The sequence below is a fragment of the Danio rerio genome, chromosome 10, assembly GCF_052040795.2.
Source record: "Danio rerio strain M-AB ecotype USA chromosome 10, GRCz13ab, whole genome shotgun sequence".
Classification (NCBI taxonomy): Eukaryota; Metazoa; Chordata; class Actinopteri; order Cypriniformes; family Danionidae; genus Danio; species Danio rerio.
Window position 1 is genome coordinate 26,987,719 of NC_141030.1, and position 19,809 is coordinate 27,007,527.

Below are 19,809 nucleotides of genomic sequence, written 5' to 3' on the forward strand. Positions count from 1 at the left end.
TGCTGTGGCGACCCTGAATTAATAAAGGGATTAAGCCAAAAGGAAAATGAAGGAATATTTCTATTTTAAAATTAAGTAAATTAAATGAACTTTTAAGTGATTACAAAGTTATTGTGTGAACACTGGAGTAAAAAAAGTTTTATATGAGAATGTACTACTGTAACATTTTTGGAAAAGTGTTGTGAAATGTTTAGCAAAAAATACATCTTTTGATAAGCAATATGTTAAAGTATTTTTTTTTCTTTTTTGTAAATGGAAAAGGTGCATTTACACAAAAGTAAACATTAAAAAACACGGTTTAAAAATGTATTTGATGTTTTTTTTATTTATTGAAAATAAATTGACATTTTGGATAAAGCAAAATGCCTTTAAATAGTTCTTGACGGAACACATTTGACACTGTTAAGGTACAAAGTGTCTTGTCACTGTACTGGTACCTTCATGGATCAGATTTGTACCTTTAATGAAAGTACAATATTGTATCTGCACGTTTTAAAAAACAAAGGCCCATTTTGGTTTCCCATGGTACAAATCATGTCCTTAAAGGTACAAACTGCAATAACACAAATTTGTTTCTTTGTCTTATGGTACGAAAACTGCCCCAGTGACAAAGGGTTTGTTTCTTTTTTGTTACAACATTGTACCATTTTTCTGAGAGTGTACTGTCAGCGGCTTCCACACACATTATAGGACTTCACAATATCATTATGTTTTATACACATAATAGCCTAGTAGGTCCACAATTACATTCCTATTGAACTCGGAAAATACAAAAATATGTTTTTATATAAAAGAATCACATCCCCGAGAAATAAATAGAACATCTTAAACATAGACATATCTGTTTATGCTAATGAGCGACAAATTGTCGTGAATGGGCGGGGCCTTCCCCTTGTGATGACATGTACAAAGGCAGAATGTTTTTCTTAATTGTAATTGTAGTGGCACATCTTTCGTGCACATCTGTATGTACCACCTTTTGCAGCTATTCCAATAACCAGTATTTGAAAAAAACGTAAGACTGAATCTTCTTTTAAAAAAGGTTACTGACAAAATTCAAACAAAAATACAAATAGCTCGGTCCAAAATCTGTGTTGCTTCCAACATCCATAACTGCAATCTGACTTAAACATACAAACTAATGACCTCATGACATATTACTGTCTGAAACCAAAAATACCAAAGTAAAAGTTTTTAAATTGTATTAATTATTAAATTATGCATTTTAGATAATACAATCACTATGAATTCTTATTATATTTAAATTTTCACCATGGTTTAACCTTTTTAACTAAATTACCATCATACAATTATAATTATGCATGACTGGCTGTTACAAAAACTTGAATTTATTAATTTGTATGTTTAGGGGCTAGCAATATTGACACTGTGGCCACAAAACTGCATTTAAACCACTTATAAAAGTGATTTTGAACAAATAAATAGCAAGTCTAATATATTCAGATGCATAAGAATGATATAGCTACTAGCTAACAATGTTTATATATTATACTAAATACTATACTATGCCTGTCTTATATGCCTTGAGCTAACTTACCTGAACTGTCTTCATCACTGCTTTTATTAAATGTCCAATCTCCATCATTCTCATGGTCACTAAAACTCATCCCATCCTCACTTTCACTTGCAGGAAGAGCCAGTTCTGTCCTTTTCTTTTTTCACTTACCATAGAACATGGTGGTGCTCGCTAATACACTGTACTCTGTTTTTATATCTAATCTAAAGTATTGCCATTAAAATTAGATTTTTTTTTCCATAATTCAAATGCCATTACCATACAACTAATCAACATTATATTACTAGCATTCATGTTGTTATTGTTACAACTTAAAAGGTCACAGCTGCCCTTGCTAGCTATAGCTAAGCTATTGCAATATTGCACTTTGCACTATTGGACAGTGTTGCCATTTGGCAACTAATACATTTGATCAATTTACAAAAAAAAAAAAAACACTGATTTAATAAAAAACATTTTGAGTTGTGAATATGTCATAATAACTCACTGGAGGTGATGTTTTAGATTTTTTTGTGGATCTGACATAATTTAATCTTTTGTTTTTACTGACATTTACATTTGCATTCAGCAACTCACAATAAATGCCAGTCTATCAGAAATCGTGCCACAGCAAAACACTGCATGTGACTTAACTAAAACATGTTATTGGCTAAACTAAGGTCGTCTCTTTCCAAAAAAAATAAAATAAATAAATAAAAAATGGAATGTTAGTCTTAAAGAAACAGTGGCAGGGGAATTAACATAAATATTATGATGCCATATGGCAACACCGGTAGAGGGATAGAAGGTATTATAACACAGATATGATTTTAGAGACATCGTTTTAAAGTTGAAAATACAGCTAAAGTCAGAATTATTAGCCCCGTGAATTATTAACCTCCTGTTTTTTTTCCTCCAAAATTTCTGTTTAACAAAAAGAAGATTTTTTCAACTGATTTCGGAGCAAGATAGTTTTAATAACTCATTTCTAATAACTTATTTATTTTATCTTTGCCATGATAACAGTAAATAATATTTTGCCTGACATTTTTTAATAAACTGTCATAATACTTGTTAACTAGGCAGGTTAGGGTAAATAGGCAAGTAATTATATAATGATGGTTTGTTCTGTAGACTATCGAAAAAAATATATAGCTTAAAGAAGCTAATAATCTTGACGTTAAAAGGGTGTTTAAAAAGATTAAAAACTGCTTTTATTTTAGCCGAAATAAATCAGATAAGATTTTCTCCAGAAGAAAAAATATTATCAGACATGTGAAAATTTTCTTGCTCTGTTAAACATCATTCGGGAAATGTTTAAAAAAGGGAATAAAAAAAATAAATAAATCAAAGGGGGGCTAATAATTCTGACTTCAACTATATATGTAGTTCTGCTTTAAATTTGTAAGAAATATCAACAGAATAAAACAAAAAAATCATGTTTTACTCAAACATATGACTTAATAATAACCTTACAAAAATTTACATTATGTTATTGATAATTAAAAATGGACAATAGTATCAACGACAATAAAAAAAATAAAATAAATACTAATAATAATAATAATACATTTTTTGAGCTGCAAATATTGAATAAGCTAGCAAAAAAACTCTGACCTCGTTTTAACAATTTTCTGTGATGTAAGAGGACATTGTAACTTCCTATGCAATGCAAGTTCCTTTTATACATAAATGCAAGGTCTATTACAAGATACACGAAGAGACATCAGGAGAACAAAACATCCACCTCGGAGAGACATCAGTTTACTTACAAGCTTTTACAAATACTTCAGATTTTAGATTCATAGTTAAAAAAGTGGTAGACAATGTCTGGGGTTGTGGGGTTTGGTATGGACAAAGGTTCATTGATGGAATCAGATGAAAAAAAAGAGCAGATAGTAGATATCTACATCACTGCAGAGGCTGTAAGAAACATGAAGCATGGCAACACTACAAAGGACTTCAACACTCAAATATCAGAAAATCAAACACCTCAACACACAGGTAACTTAGATACATTTACTTTACACAGTTAAAATAAACTTTAAATTAAATTAAATATGTTATTATATTGTTTGCCATCTTTAGGAAGCAATTCTGTCAAAAACAGAAGCACCAGAGCAGCTCTAGTGTGTTTGGTGCTGTTGTGTTTTCTTTTGCTTACTGCAGTCATAGTGCTGAGTGTCTTCATCTATACAAACAATACAAACTGTGCTGAAGAGAGACGCCAGCTAATAACCAACATCACCAACATCACAGAAGACAGAGACAAGCTGCTAACCAACATCACCAACCTCACTGAAAAAAGAAACAAGCTACTAACCAACATCACCAACATGACACAAGACAGAGCTAAGCTAATAACCAACATCACTAACCTCACAGAAAAGAGTCATCAGTTATTACAAAACAACACAAATCTATTGAATGAGACAGCTCAGTTAAAATGGAAAAAGGAAAATCTTCTGAATCAGCTGAAAAAAATTCTGACTGCAGGTAAAATGTTTTTTTAGTCTATGTATTAATTTTCTATACAGAAGGCATTGTCAAAAACATGCTGGAGAATATTGTGTTGTGTTTTAGCATACACTTACATATATCGACTGAGTACTATCTGCTAGTTCCCCTTCAGATGGGGTACTTCAATGCTATAAGTGGATTTAATCCACGTATCAGGATTTCGTTCAGAAAGTCAATCGTCTGAAAGAGTATATAAACGGGCCAATGAAATGCCAAATGAATTGGCAGCATCAGCTTGCACAGCTAGTGCTTGTTGCAATCAATTTTAGCATAAAAGCACAGGGAAAGCAAGAAGACACATCCTTTTTGCTTCAGAGACTTCTACAGCCTTCTGAGAGAGTCGATGAGGGTTCCTCCTGCAGCAGGCACTCAGGCAGGTCTGAGGGTTCCAGTGGTCCAGACCCACTAACCCCCACCAGGCAGGTGAGCGCTGTCAAAACGAATCCTGAAACGGACATGTTAGCCATGCTTTCCCGCGCTGCTTCAGCCATGGGGTTGGAGATGGTTTATCCCCCAGCTCCGCGGCTGGACCGACTAGATGGGTGCTACCTAGAGGACCAGAGGACCAAGCCTTCGTAGCCTATTGTCCCTTTCTTCCCAGTGGTGCACAGTCAGCTCACGCAGTCCTGGAGGGCACCTTTTTCTGCCTGTGCTGCATGTCCCTCCGCCCTTACCACTCTTTTGACAGTGGAGCAGCCAGGGGGTATCAGGCAATTCCTTAGGTCGAGCACGCCATTGTGGTCAATCTTTGTCCACGTGGCGCCTCTTCTTGCCGGGGTCTGCCTCGTCTCCCGTCCAGAGCCTGCAGGTTATCTGTCTCCCTCAGAGCTAGAGCTTACAAGGCTGCGGGCCAGGCTGCTTCCGCGTTGCACGCTTTGGCCACCTACCAGCGCTACCAAGTGCAGGCGTTGGCCCAGCTGCACGAGGGTGGGTCCGACCCAAGCTTGCTACACGACCTACGCACCGCAACTGACTATGCTCTTCGGACCACTAAGTCCACTGCGTTTGCGTTGGGGTGTCCACATTAGTGATCCAGGAGCGCCACCTTTGGCTAAACCTGGCTGATATGCGCAAAGTTGACAAAGTTCGCTTTTTTGACTCCCCCATATCCCAGGCTGGCCAATTCGGTGACACCGTCGGTGAATTCACCCAGGAATTCAAGGTGGTGAGAGAGCAGGCTGATGCTATGGGTAATGTCATCTATCGGCGGGACTGTAAGCCCGCTCCACCCACCGAGCCATTCACATCTGCTCCTCCTCGCCGAGGGCACCCGCCTATGAGAGCTGCCCCGCCCCAGCCTGCACCTCTGGCAAAGTGGGGTTCCAACAGCACTTTTCAGTGCCACGCAAATTTTTCCACTTTTCCACTTCCCTGGATGTGACAGCCCAAACTCTGCCAGTCTGGGACGCTATGCCTTCCAGCTCAGAGGTGCTGGGAGGATGGTCTCTTTTCTCCCACCCCTCGAAGAAGCCAATCCCCCCCCCCCCCCCCTCGTGGCTTGGGTGGGAGGTGAGAGTGAATCTCTCACTTCCAGCTCTTTCGCAGGAGTATCGCGCTTGCTGGATCAGCATGCCCACTACACGCTGCCCCACTGCTGGTATGTCAGCGATTGTAGAGATGAGTTCATCAGCAAAAGCTCTGCCTGCCTGGTTAGCGCGGGCCAGGCCTTCGTGGTGGCTCATATGCACAATCAGACTCGGCTACATGATTCAGTTTGCAAAACGGCTCCCTAAGTTCACGGGTGTGTATTTCACCAGGGTCAGCCCTCTGTTCGCCCCTATCTTGCAAGAGGAGATTGCTGTCCTCCCGGCGAAGGATGCAACCAAGCCGGTCCCTCCAGCCGAACTGGAAAGCAGTTTTTACAACCCGTACTTCATCGTGCCCAAAAAGAGCGGTGGGTCACGACCAATCCTAGATCTGCACATTTTGAACCACTGTCTGCACAAGCTGCCGTTCAGAATGCTCACGCAGAAGCGCATCCTCCGGTGTGTTCGTCCTCAGGACTGGTTTGCAGCGATAGACCTGAAGGATGCGCACTTCCATGTCTCCATTCTTCCTCGCCACCATAAGTTTCTGCGGTTTGCGTTCGAAGGTAGAGCTTGGCAATACAAAGACCTCCCCTTCGGGCTCTCTCTGTCTCCGCGGATCTTCACCAAGCTCGCGGAGGGGGCCTTAGCGCCCCTTCAACTCATGGGCATCCGCATAATTATCTCGACGACTGGCTGATTTTAGCCCTCTCTCGGGAGCAATTGATTATGCACAGAGACAAGGTGCTTTGACACCTCCACCTGTTAAAGCTTCAGGTCAACTGAGAAAAAAGCAAACTCGACCCGTGCAGAGGATCTCTTTTCTCGGGCTGGAGCTGGACTCAGTCACCATGACAGTGTGCCTCTCTAGAGAGCGCGCTCAGCTAATGCTGAACTGTCTGAGAGAGTTCAACAGCAAAATAGTGGTCCCACTGAAGTTATTTCAGAGGGTCCTGGGCATAGCATGGCGGCGGTGGCGTATATCAACCGCATGGGGGGTATTCGCTCTCGCTGCATGTCTCAGCTCGCCTGCCGCCAGAGCGTAAGTAGCGCTCTGGTTACTAAAGTAACCCTCGTTCCCCGAGGAGGGGAACATAAATCCTATATTGCATTGCCATAATGAGTGTTCCTTAGCTGTAGGTGTCAGTCTCTTCAGCTTAAAAATGATGTGCCTTTTTGCTTTACCTGTGCTTTTATGCTAAAATGTATTGCAACAAACATCAGGTGCGCAAGCTGACGCTGCCAATTCATTTGGTATTTCATTGGCCTGTTTATATACTCTTTCAGACAATTGGCTTTCTGAACTAAATCCCCATAAATAGATTAAATCCACTTATAGCATTTCAGTTCCCCTCCTCAGGTAACGAGGGTTACTTTAGTAACCAGAACATTTCTGGTGGTTGAGTGTAAATGAGAATAAAAAGCTCTACTTGTTCTGTAAACAGATGGATGGACTTACAATCAGTCCAGTTTTTACTACAAGTCCAATATATCAAAAACCTGGAATGCCAGCAGAAGTGACTGTATAGCGAGAGGAGCAGATCTGATTATCATAAACAACCAACAGGAACAAGTGAGTTAGAGACTTTGTTTCTCTCTCTCTCTCTCTCTTTGTGTGAGTGTGAGTGTGTTTGTGTGTGTGTGTGTGTGTGTGTGTGTGTGTGTGTGTGTGTGTGTGTGTGTGTGTGTGTGTTACAGCTTAGTGAGAGATGGATAATGACCAGTTTCTGATATTAATCTGTAATTGTCTTGTGTGCTCAGGATTTTGTTATGGGAAAGTCTAATGTTGCTGCTGTCTGGATTGGTCTGAATGACATTAATGTTGAGGGCTCATGGAGATGGGTTGATGGCAGTGCAATGAAAAATGAGTAAGAAATCACCAAACTGACCTAATTAATATTTAATAAATGATTCTTACAGCCGTTATCATAACATGCAATGCAGCCCTGAACTTCTGATTCTGTTTTGTAGTGTAAGCTTCTGGGCATCTGCATTTAATGAACCAAATGGAGACACAAAAGAGAACTGTGTTGCATCTGCTGATAAAGTGACAGAATGGCTTACTACATCAGGGTGGGTTGATGTCCCATGTGAAAGAACATTTCAGTGGATCTGTGAGAAGAATATTTCACAACTCATATAAAACTTTAGTGATAACTGACTTACATGTAAAGCAGTGTTTCTCATCCCTAATCCTTGTGCTGCACATTTTCTTTCTGATTTCTTTTAATCAGTTTAGTCTGATATGCTAAATTACAAACTCAAGAGGAATGTTTCCATCCAACCATAATTACCTTTGAAAACAGATTTTTTTCCTTCCATATTACGTGAGTCATGTCCACCTTCATTTTTTCCTGTTTTATTATTTAGTTATACACCAACTGTCATACTAAACAGAAGTCTCAGTAAAATCAAACATTAAAAAGGCATTTAGATGCCAGCATTGTGATCAAGATTCAATGGTCTAGTCTGGTGTGATTAATCCTCTTATATGAGAAACTCAACTATTGTACAATCTGTGCATGTATTGTAAACTGTTGAAATTGGATTGTAATTCACAAAAAGGACATACTATTTGCCATGGACATCCTACATTCAAAGTTTATCACATGATGATGTGTGTCGAGGTGTTGGTCAACCAATAGTCAACCAATATTGCATTGTAAAATATCTAATATGAAACATTATGATGGTGAAAATAAATACTTATGTTGCGTGCTAAAATGTTTTACTACGTACAGAGATTTTTGTCTTTATTATATTTGTTTAAAAATTGAAGAACATTAATAAATGTTATAAATAATTTTACTCCTGAATGCAGTATGTTTAAAGTAAACATAGCTGTTTTAGTGCATTGACTGCTTCTGTTTATTTTGTTGTCTCATGTGTTCCCTTTTTAAAATATATATTTTTAAAATGCACAGAATATTACAAATAAGCTAATGTTTCTTTGATTAATGAATATGGACAGAACATATTTACAGACAAAGATAGGCTAATAGAAAAGTAGCATAAACCACAACAAACAAAGAAAGAAACAAACAAACAAACATTAAATTTCATTTGACTTCTCATGATTTTGTGAAGAATATTTTAGTTACTGATAATTCAGTTTCATAAGATGCAGAAAGCAGCACTGATCATCTAATACTGATCTGTTCCTGCAGGTTCTGGGATTCTTATTTACAGAAATATATATATAGAAATACATATTATGATGCAAGCTGAGATTGCATCACTCAGCAATGCAATGTCAAATACAATGCACTCAATGGAGTGAGTAACCTCATTGTGACAGGTAGGATTAGGGGATTAGGGGTGGGGTTTGGTGAGCGCATTAAAAAGCATTGGATGCAGCTCGGATTGCACTGCACCAGGTCTGCATCCAGACCCCTCTCAATTAAGTAGGCGGAATTAAAAAGCGATTCTTCTATAGACTGAAAGAATATCACTTTTATACCAATATAACTTTATATAACTTTTACATATAACTTTTTAAATAGTATTTATAGTATAATTACAGTAATTTATAGTATAATTAATATATTAATATATAATATAATAGCAACTTACCACAACTTATCGGGGTTTTAGGTTCATTCAGGATATCAACAGAGATTTATTATTATATTTATATATTTAATTTATATGTGTATAATATATCACATAACATTAAGATGCTAAATTTTACAATGCATCGAACTTGACGCATGACCTTGCGTTTCCGGTCTGACGCATTCGTGTGCATATGAATGGAAGTCTATGGGGAGAAAAGTACAGTAAGACCGCAGCTTAACCCTCTGGGGTCTGAGGGTGTTTTGGGGCTCTGGAGAAGTTTTGACATGCACTGACATTTGTGTTGTTTTCAGCATCTTAAAAACATATTAATGACTAAAGTGTGATAACACTGTAAACAGCACTAGTTGGGCTACAATAATACCTAAGCAGCATGTTTGTATGTGTTTGTGTTTTTGAGAAAGAAACGTTTATGCGTGGTTAGTGAAAAAAAAAATTTGAAGTCACTGAAACAAGACCGTGAAACACACATAGAACACTTGTGCACAAGACTTTTGAGAACTGGATCTGGTAGTCTAATGTTTTTGCTTCAAAATGATGTGAGAATCATCTTGTTCACTTGCTCACAGAAAACAATATAATGAATTAAAATTTCTAAGTCACTTTTCAAGTAAAATTGGTTTATGCGAGAAGGCGTGAAGTATCATTACTATGCAGTGAGTCACACAAAGACAAAGACCTGCATAATGAGCTGCATAATGAGCCATCAGACAGGTATGTGACTAAGAGTTTCAAGAAAGAATCTGAGAAAAAAAATAAGTAAATATATATATATATATATATATATATATATATATATATATATATATATATATATATATATATATGTATAGATATATAATTGTTTATTTTATATAACATTACATTTAACATTATATAGGCCTATGTTTATTATTATACACTATACGTTATAGGATACACTTTGTATAGCAATGAAACTATAAGTGGCCTGTAAGGACATATTTCATATGAATCATAAAGGTTAGAATAAAAGACTTATCGACTTTGCTGGGTCTAGACGTTCTTCAAAATGCATGCGCTCGTCATAGAGTCGCGCTCTTCCTCTGAGGATAAGGTAAATTCTTGTCGCTGTTTAGTACTGTGCTTCTTCACTTCAGTAACGTGCCATTATTCAAACAGGGGAGAGGAGGTGGGACTGGACTACTAATTTCCAAAGAATGGAAATTTACTCTGATACCGTCCCTGCCAGCAATTAGCTCCTTTGAATTCCATGCAGTCACCATTATCCACCCCTTCTACATAAATGTGGTTGTCATCTACCGCCCACCAGGTAAATTAGGTCACTTCTTAGATGAACTGGATGCTCTTCTCTCATCTTTTTCTAATTTTGACACTCCCTTGTTGGTGCTAGGTGACTTCAACATTTACGTTGAGAAACCGCAAGCTGCAGACTTTCAGACTCTGCTTGCCTCTTTTGACCTAAAAAGAGCACCTACTTCTGCTACCCACAAATCAGGTAATCAGCTAGACCTTATTTACACACGACACTGCTTCGCTGATCAAACAATGGTAACTCCACTACAAATATCCGATCATTTCCTTCTGTCTCTCAACATCCAAATTACTCCTGAGCCACCACACACTCCAACACTGGTTACCTTTCGCAGAAACCTACGATCTCTCTCACCCAATAGACTATCCACCATTGTTTCAGACTCTCTTTCTCCATCTTGAAAACTCTCTGCACTTGATTCGAACAGTGCCACTGATACACTCTGCTCCACACTAGCATCATGTCTAGACCGATTATGTCCTCTTGCATCCAGGCCAGCCCGTGCCAGTCCTCCTGCACCCTGGCTCTCGGATGCTCTCCGTGAGCATCGCTCAAAACTTCGGGCTGCAGAGAGAATTTGGCGGAAAACTAAAAATCCTGCACAGCTCTTAACATTCCAAACTCTTCTGTCCTCTTTCTCAGCTGAGGTTACTTCTGCAAAGCAGGCATATTACCGTCTGAAAACCAACAATGCCACTAATCCTCGCCTACTTTTTAAAACATTTTCCTCCCTCTTCTATCCTCCTCGTCCACCCGCATCCTCCACACTTACTACTGATGACTTTGCTACATTCTTTTGCACCAAAACTGCAAAAATCAGTGCTCAATTTGCTGCACCTACAACAAACACGCAAGATACACCACCAACACCACACACACTCACCTCTTTTTCTCAGCTCTCTGAGTCTGAGGTGTCCAAACTCGTGCTATCTAGCCATGCAACCACCTGTCCACTCGATCCCATTCCCTCTCATCTCTTGCAAGACATCTCTCCTGCAGTCATACCAACACTGACTCACATAATTAACACATCTCTTGACTCTGGTTTATTCCCCACTTCATTTAAGCAGGCTAGGGTAACCCCACTGCTAAAGAAACCCAAACTGGACCATACGCTACTTGAAAACTACAGACCAGTACTTGAAGACCAGTATCCCTTCTTCCATTCATGGCCAAGATTCTGGAGAAAGTAGTGTTCAATCAAGTCCTGGACTTTCTTACTCAAAACAATCTCATGGACAACAAGCAATCCGGCTTTAAGAAAGGCCACTCAACTGAGACTGCCCTGCTCTCGGTCGGGGAGGATCTCAGACTGGCTAAAGCAGACTCAAAATCATCAAAGTCCTCATCTTGCTAGATTTGTCAGCTGCTTTTGACACTGTCAATCACCAGATCCTGCTATCTACGCTCGAGTCACTGGGCGTTGCGGGCACTGTTATACAATGGTTCAGATCTTACCTCTCTGACAGGTCATTCAGGGTGTCTTGGAGGGGAGAGGTGTCCAACCTACAGCATCTAAACACTGGGGTACCTCAAGGCTCTGTTCTTGGGCCACTTCTCTTCCCCATCTACACATCATCTCTAGGACCAGTCATCCAGAGACATGGATTCTTCTACCACTGCTATGCTGATGATACCCAGCTATACCTCTCTTTTCATCCTGATGATCCCTCGGTTCCAGCTCGCATCTCAGCCTGCCTGTTGGATATTTCACACTGGATGAAAGATCATCATCTTCAGCTGAACCTCGCAAAAACGGAAATGCTTGTAGTTTCTGCCAACTCGACTCTACACCATAACTTTTCAATCCAGATGGATGGGGCAACCATTACTGCATCCAAAATGGTGAAAAGCCTTGGAGTAACGATTGATGACCAACTAAACTTCTCTGACCACATTTCTAGAACTGCTCGATCGTGCAAATTCGCACTCTATAACATCAGAAAGATCCGACCCTTCTTATCTGAACATGCAGCTCAACTCCTTGTTCAAGCTCTTGTTCTCTCCAAACTGGATTACTGCAACTCTCTACTAGCTGGCCTTCCAGCTAACTCTATCAAGCCTCTTTAGCTGCTCCAGAACACAGCAGCACGAGTGGTCTTCAATGAACCTAAACGAGCACATGTCACTCCGCTGCCAGTCCGTTCGCACTGGCTGCCAGTTGCTGCTCGCATCAAATTCAAAGCTCTGATGTTTGCCTACAAAGTGACTTCTGGCCTTGCTCCTTCTTATCTGCTCTCACTTCTGCAGATGTATATGCCCTCCAGAAACTTGCGTCGCCTCGTGGTTCCATCCCAAAGAGGGAAGAAATCACTTTCACAAACGCTCCCGCTCAATCTGCCCAGCTGGTGGAATGAACTCCCTAACTGCATCAGAACAGCAGAGTCACTCGCTATTTTCAAGAAACGACTAAAGACTCAACTATTTAGTCTCCACTTCACTTTCTAATCTGCAATTGCCTCTGAATATCACACTAACTGTACCCAAAAAAAATAAAAAATAAAATAAATAAATAAAATTTACTAATACTACTAATACTTTCCTTCTTAGACTTTACAGACCTGGGGCCTGATGTACGAAGACTTGCGTGGAAATCTTACTAAAACATTGCGTACGCACAAAGCTGTAAATGTGCGTACGCAGAAAAAAATTCAGATGTATGAAACACTGCGTACGCCGAATCTCACGCATATTCTTTTGTACATCCGAATGAACGTGAAACTGAGCGCAACATGCACGAGCACAAAACCCCTCCCTGCCTCCTCCCCCGTATGAATATGCTAATGACTATGCTAATGGAAAAACCCAACGAAAAAGCAACGGCAAAATCAAGCAAAAAGAGAAACTTTGAACAGAATGTGAATTGGAGGTGGTGCTTTCGGTGGTTGACCGGAGAAAAGCAGTGTTATTTGCAAGTTTGTTCTCCGGAATTAACAACAAAAGAAAAAAATAGAGTGGGAGAGTTTAGCTGATGCAGTTAACACAGTTGGGTCTGAACATCGCACTGAGTGAATTAAAGGAGAAATAGTGTGGTTTGTATTTGTAAAATGTTGCAGCACCCTTAACAGTCTCAGTGGCACAGCTTGTAAGACGCATGTGATCATGTTTTCACAAGTTCGAGCATGAACTCGGCTCGAATCCAGCGTCTGATGAACTCATTCTTCTTTTTTCCCCCGCTACATATCAGATTTTGCCCACTATTTATCACGAGAAAGACAAGTAGGAATCATCAATAACTTCGTGAATCATATTTTATTTGCACACTTATTGAATGGAAATGTTTCTGATACATGTATGCAAATTCATCTTCAGATAGTGTCTTTATAGCAATGTGCGTGCGGTAGATCGCTCAGATTACATTGGGAAAACAGGCGACTGCTGCAAATTGTGCTTTAATGTTTAGCTGGTCAACTGTTTGGTATGGAAACCTTATATAGCCTACCTGATAGATGAACCTGTCTCATACAGCTGCCATTGCAAGGCTCAGACATTTTGTAGAGAGGAATTTAACACAACTGCCTCTAGGAGTCACCAATGGAAATAAAACAGACACGCACAAAAAATGTGCGTACGCCACCCAGAAAGCTGCCGTGAAGCTGCGCACATTCCCACGTTCAGTTCATTGTTAGTAAATCCAAACGTGAGCGTTTCTGAGCATGAAACCTGGCGTACGCAAAGTTTTTGTGCGTACGCAGCGTTGATACATGAGGCTCCTGAAACTTGCCTATAGCACTTATTCATTGTTGCTCTTAGTTGTGTAAATTGCTTCCTTGTCCTCATTTGTAAGTCGTTTTGGATAAAAGCGTCTGCTAAATGACTAAATGTAAATGTAAAATGTAAATGTAAACAAAAATAATTAACTATAATAAAGCTTGTCGTTTGATGTCATGTCTCGGGGAGCGTGTACATTATCACCTGGTTGGCTCCCTTTCAGTTAATTTCCATATGAACTGCGCCTTTACTGCGGGCGCAATGCCTCAAAACGACTCTTGCACCAAGCTGAAACTAGCAAAGTAATATTGCGCTGCACCTAGTGCCACATTGCGCCGGGTGTATGATAGGCCCAATATGTGTTTCCAAAAAATGCTTGTAATATTACTGTGCGAGAACATATTCTACATCAGGGGTGCTCAACCCTGTTCCTGGAGATTGACCTTCCTAAAGAGTTCAGTTCAAACCCTGATCAAACACACCTGAATCAATTAATTAGGACCTGAACAGCACTTGATAATCACAGGCAGGTGTGTTTAATATAGGTCGCAACTGAAATCTGCAGGAAGGTTGATCTCCAGGAACAGGGTTGGTCACCCCGTTCTCATGCTACTTAGATATTATTATTATTATTATTAATTATTTGTATATCTGTTTAAAAATGCAACCAAAACCCAGACCTTTGCTCGGCTTCTAATCACAAGTACCGAATCCATTTGGGAAACAGCGTCTATTTATCACTATGAAGTGCATCAGCTTAGAGGTCTGCATTCCCGCGGCTGTCCCGCGGGCGCCGCAAGACCCAACCAGATTTCTGTGGCGCGGGAATAAATTTCAGAATAAATCGCTGGAGCGGTCGGTAACGGGTTTAATTTGGGACGGGAGCGGGCTGTCTAGCAATATCACGGATATTGCTATGCGAATGAGACAGAGAGAGAGAGAGACAGAGAGAGAGAGAGAGAGCTTTGCCTGTGTGTGTGTGCTTGGTGCTTGTGTGTGTGTATTTTAGTGCGCGTGCGCGAATGAGAGAGAGACAGAGCTTTCCCAGATAGCAAAATACACTCTGGCCAGTTCCGGCTAGATTCTCGCCTGCCGGAGACTTACCACTCGGCCCGGCTCCGGCTGCCGGACTCCGGATGCTTGTGGACTCACTGCCCGATTCCGGCCCGAATCAATCGGGCCAGATGCGGCGGCCGTGAGCGAGGCGACGCTGCCGTATCCGCGCCGGAATCGGCACGAGAGTAATGTGCACTGTGGCCCTGAGCTGGCGCGACTCAGTATTTATTCGATTTTCGGTTTTGTTCTCCCCCGCTCTTTAGCGGGATCGGGCGCGGCGGGCAGAAAACGGGGCGGGTCGGGCAGCGGGACAACAAATTCTTAATATAAGCGAGAGCAGTTGGGTTCGGGCTAAAACCTGGGGTTCGGGCTAAAACCTAAAAAATTTAGTCCCGCGCAGATCTCTACATCAGCTGACAGTCATGCAGCGCTATGACTGTTTTGAGGATTGTATATGAAGGGGAGACGACACCTGCAATAAAAAAAGGAAGGGAATTGCGCCGTTTTTATGTTTATTTCTGCTCTGGTGTTTCGGCGGTATGGGTTTCATATGGGAGGCTCTACTTTTTAATGTTTATTTGCAACCCTTCAGAGAAAGACTGAAAATACAGTAGAAATACGGGAAAATACCTTTATAGGATCATAGCAGGATAGAACTGTAAAATACGGGAGAAACCTGGGAAAAAAAGAGGGTTGACAGGTAGGGGTGTGATCTGGTGTAAAATGGCTGCTGTTGCATTATTCAGGTGGATGTTGCACTCAGGTGGTGGATAAGGAGATCCCCCTTATGTGTAAAGCACTTTGAGTGCCTAGAAAAGTGCTATATAAATGTAAGGAATTATTATTATTATTATTATTATATACTTAGCTGCTTTTTTCTTGCCATAATACAAATTCTAACAGTCTAATGAGTAGGACTATCAGCTGTTTATCCACCTGACTTCTGCACAACAGAGATGGTCCCAACCCCATTAACAAGACAAGAAATCCCACTTTTTAAACATGACAGGGCACACATGTGAAGTGAAAAACTGCAATTTTCATAGTAATGAAAATAAAGAAAACTCTTTGAATGAAAAGGTGTGTCCAAACTTTTGGTTTGCACTGAATTAAAATATATGGAGTGAAGGTATATTCTTCTGAAATAAAAGTTCAGACAGATGTTATACTTTGTTTTTGTCAGCTCTTCAATAAATATCAACCCATCATCAACAGTCTCAATAAGAGTATAGTGAAGTATTTTCCGTTGTCAAATCTTTAATGTTGTGATGTAACAAACCCAAAGTAGGTTTGTCATGATAATATACAATAAACACCCTTGGTCAGATTTAGTTAAATATTGTGTGTTATTCAAGTTTATTCAGTTGAATAAAACACATAAATTTAAATAAAATATGTCCAAAACCTAAATACACTATGTTTCTATGTGTATACATTTACACATTGATGTTTTCTGTGGTTTGATCTGTAAACTGGCATTTCTGCACTCAAAAGAAATACCATCAACACTTTTCCAAAGACAATCTGTTCCACTGGTTAAATGACATTTATTTGTACACTTCTGACTCTCACAAAAAGGATTAAATTATGAGCAAGTCTTGAATATTGTTTTACGATTATTGTAAATCTAGACATAATGTAAATGGTAGACGTTGCTTTTGACATGACTTCCACCAATTCATATCTGCATTATCCTGATATATAAATGTTGTTTTCCATGTTTACTGTATATTTATGCTTAAACATTTGTTTCATAAAATGTTCTTCAAGACTTAAAATTTTTAACTCTAGTAAACTCTGATATGGCTTTCCATTAGTTAAAAAAAATGTTTAGATTTCATCTGTTAGCTAATTTAAGGCCGGCACGGTGGTGGAGTGGGTAGCACGTTCACCTTATAGCAAGATGGTTGCTGTTTCGAGCCTTAGCTGGGTCAGTTGGCATTTCTGTGTGGAGTTTGCATGTTCTCCCCATATTCGCGTGGGTTTCTTCCGGGTGCTCTGGTTTCCCCCCGCAGTCCAAAGACATGTGGTACAGGTAAATTGGGTATGCTAAAATTGTGTTTGAGTGTATTGATGTTTCCCAGAGATTGGCTTGCGGCTGGAAAGGGCATCCGCAGAGTAAAAATATGCTGGATAAGTTGGCGGTTCATTCCGCTGTGGCGCCCCCAGATTAATAAGGGGACTAAACCGAAAAGAAAGTGAATGTATGAATTTATAACATGTAATGTGTAACAATATAATTTAGGGAGAATGGACTATATTACATTGCTTTTTTTGCACTTTAAAAGAAACCAAAAGTCTACACAATAATAATAATAATAATAATAATAATAATAATAATAATAATAATAATAATAATAATCATAATCATAATAATAATAACAACTCAGAGTCTTTATGCAATGAGTTTCAATTAATTTGAATACAAAGATAAAAACACTTCCACAAAAACAGTTCCTACATGCATAAATGCTTGAAACATTTCCTCAAAACTTACTGATTGCATAAGTACTTTCCACACAAAAATATACACAAACAGTTGAAGACCACAACCAAAACTGCTCCAGAAGAGAAAATATAATGGTGTATCATTAACAGCACTGCAAGTGTCTTAAAGAGTAACTGAACCTAAAAGGATATAACCTGCAAAATGCACAGAAAGAACAGAGAAAACACTGGTGATATCTACGAAAACCATGGAATAAGAGAGCAATCTGGACATTGGTTCACAGACTGCAACACAACGAGGATCCAGTCATCTGAACTCAAAGGTACTGCACATAAATGTGAAGATGAAAATATAAAAAAAGCAACAACCTGGAGAATCCAAAAAGGAGGTAGACAAACCACTGATGATATTTATGAGAATGATGTTATAGGATGTATTTCTGGAGAAGAGATCAATGACAACACAATGAGAATCCAGTCATCTGAACTCACAGGTACTGAGGTTAATCATGAATACATTACATTAAACATAATATTCAATAACGACTCTGTTTTCATGCTATGTTTATGCATATTATGTTAAATGTTTGTTCATCTCCAGGAAATGATTTAGAGAGAATGAGAAGCTTCAAAGCAGCACTAGTATGTTTGATCCTGCTATGTGTTCTTCTGCTGACTGCAGTTATAGTGCTGAGTGTCTTCATCTATACAAACAGCATAAACTACACTGAAGAGAGACGCCAGCTACTAACCAACATCACCAACATCACAGAAGACAGAGACAAGCTACTAACCAACATCACCAACCTCACAGAAAAGAGTAATCAGTTAACACAAAACAACACAAATCTATTGAATGAGACAGACCAGTTAAAATGGAAAAAGGAAAATCTTCTGAATCAGCTGAAAAAAATTCTGACTGCAGGTAAAATGTTTGTTTAGTCTATGTATTAATTTTCTATACAGAAGACATTGTCAAAAACATGCTGGAGAATGTTGTGGTGTGTTTTAGCATACACTTACATTTATTGACTGAGTACTATCTGCTAGTTTCTGGTGGTTGAGTGTAAATGGAAAATAAAACTCTACTTGTTCTGTAAACAGATGGATGGACTTACATTCAGTCCAGTTTTTACTACAAGTCCAATATATCAAAGAGCTGGAATGCAGGCAGAAGTGACTGTATAGCGAGAGGAGCAGATCTGATCATCATAAACAACCAACAGGAACAAGTGAGTTAGAGACTGTGTTTCTCTCCCTCTCTCTTTGTTTGTGTGTGTGTGTGTGTGTGTGTGTGTGTGTGTGTGTGTGTGTGTGTGTGTGTGTGTGTGTGTGTGTGTGTGTGTGTGTGTGTGTGTTTGTTTTTATATCCTGGTGTGGACTTGGACCTGTTTACACACCAAACCCGTGGGGACCTTTTGAGCGGTGGGGACCTGAATGTGGGTCCCCACCGGCACAACCATTGAAACTGATAGAAATGGCCATTTTAACATAGGTGGCAGTGTTTTCCTGAATTTGCCCCAAAGTCCTAATGGGGTTGGTTTCACCAGCCATGAACTGTGTGTGTGTAAAAGTGTGTTTAAGAGTGCGCCTTCAATGGTCAATAGTGGAACAACTGTGTGTGCGGTTTTTTGAGATTGCGCCCTCTATGGTCAATATTGGAACAACCGTATGAGCGGTTTTTGAAAGTGCGCCCCCAATGGTCAATATTGGAACTGTGTGTTTTTTATATAAATGCTATAATTCTTCTTTTTAACACTGATTAATATAACTTGCAGATACAAGATAATTCCTATTATGCAATATTATTATTTAATTTAAAAAAATTGTGAAACTTATTCAATGATTAAGGACTTTTCCCAGAAGTGAGAAAGTAATGAAGTAAACAATGATTTTTCATACATGTTTACATTAAATATTCCACTCTCATTAATAAGCACTGAAATTACATAAGGTTGATAAGCATAAGTATAACCAAAATTATATGGATTTAGACAGACTTTTCTGTTTTTTAATGACAAGGAGGGTGCACTATAAATGTATTTTCCTATGTTATGAGAATATATTTTTATTGAGATCAGTGATTATTGATGCACAGTACTATTATTTTGACGATCACTGCTGGATATTTGGTGGAATGATCCATTCTTCGGTTTGATCTA

The 19,809-nt window shown here is 39.3% G+C and overlaps 3 protein-coding genes across 24 annotated transcripts in view; 2 read left to right on the forward strand and 1 right to left on the reverse strand.

Moving 5' to 3' along the window:
- Positions 1-19,809, reverse strand: part of cadm2a (cell adhesion molecule 2a) — a 755,249-nt gene that overhangs the window by 205,674 nt on the left and 529,766 nt on the right.
- On the forward strand, positions 3,201-12,917 carry LOC147842064 (uncharacterized). 2 transcript variants are annotated; one of them, XM_087270651.1, is made up of 7 exons: positions 3,215-3,520; positions 3,605-4,012; positions 7,008-7,135; positions 7,324-7,430; positions 7,534-7,635; positions 10,279-10,429; positions 10,511-12,917. In XM_087270651.1, exons 1-6 carry the CDS (start codon positions 3,343-3,345, stop codon positions 10,304-10,306), a joined length of 951 nt encoding a protein of 316 aa, XP_087126777.1. In that variant the 5' UTR covers positions 3,215-3,342; the 3' UTR covers positions 10,307-10,429; positions 10,511-12,917. The 2 variants fall into 2 exon arrangements, with proteins under 2 accessions (XP_087126776.1, XP_087126777.1); XM_087270650.1 differs by lacking the exons at positions 10,279-10,429; positions 10,511-12,917 and having other exon boundaries at positions 3,201-3,520; positions 7,534-8,582.
- The window catches only part of LOC147842065 (uncharacterized), a 42,923-nt gene continuing 40,250 nt past the window's right edge, over positions 17,137-19,809 (forward strand). Inside the window, exons 1-3 of the mRNA XM_087270620.1 lie at positions 17,137-18,141; positions 18,249-18,572; positions 18,752-18,879. Coding sequence (XP_087126746.1) covers positions 17,850-18,141; positions 18,249-18,572; positions 18,752-18,879 — 744 coding nt within the window. The 5' untranslated portion in view covers positions 17,137-17,849. The remainder of the gene's footprint in view (positions 18,142-18,248; positions 18,573-18,751; positions 18,880-19,809) is intronic.

What these genes read in the sequence shown, in the direction of transcription:
- LOC147842064 (XM_087270650.1), top strand. Translation starts at nt 3,343, where the DNA reads ATGTCTGGGGTTGTGGGGTTTGGTATGGACAAAGGTTCATTGATGGAA. An exon ending in TAAACAACCAACAGGAACAA is followed by an intron (nt 7,136 to 7,323) that starts GTGAGTTAGAGA and finishes TTGTGTGCTCAG; the next exon opens with GATTTTGTTATGGGAAAGTC. An exon ending in GGCAGTGCAATGAAAAATGA is followed by an intron (nt 7,431 to 7,533) that starts GTAAGAAATCAC and finishes TCTGTTTTGTAG; the next exon opens with TGTAAGCTTCTGGGCATCTG.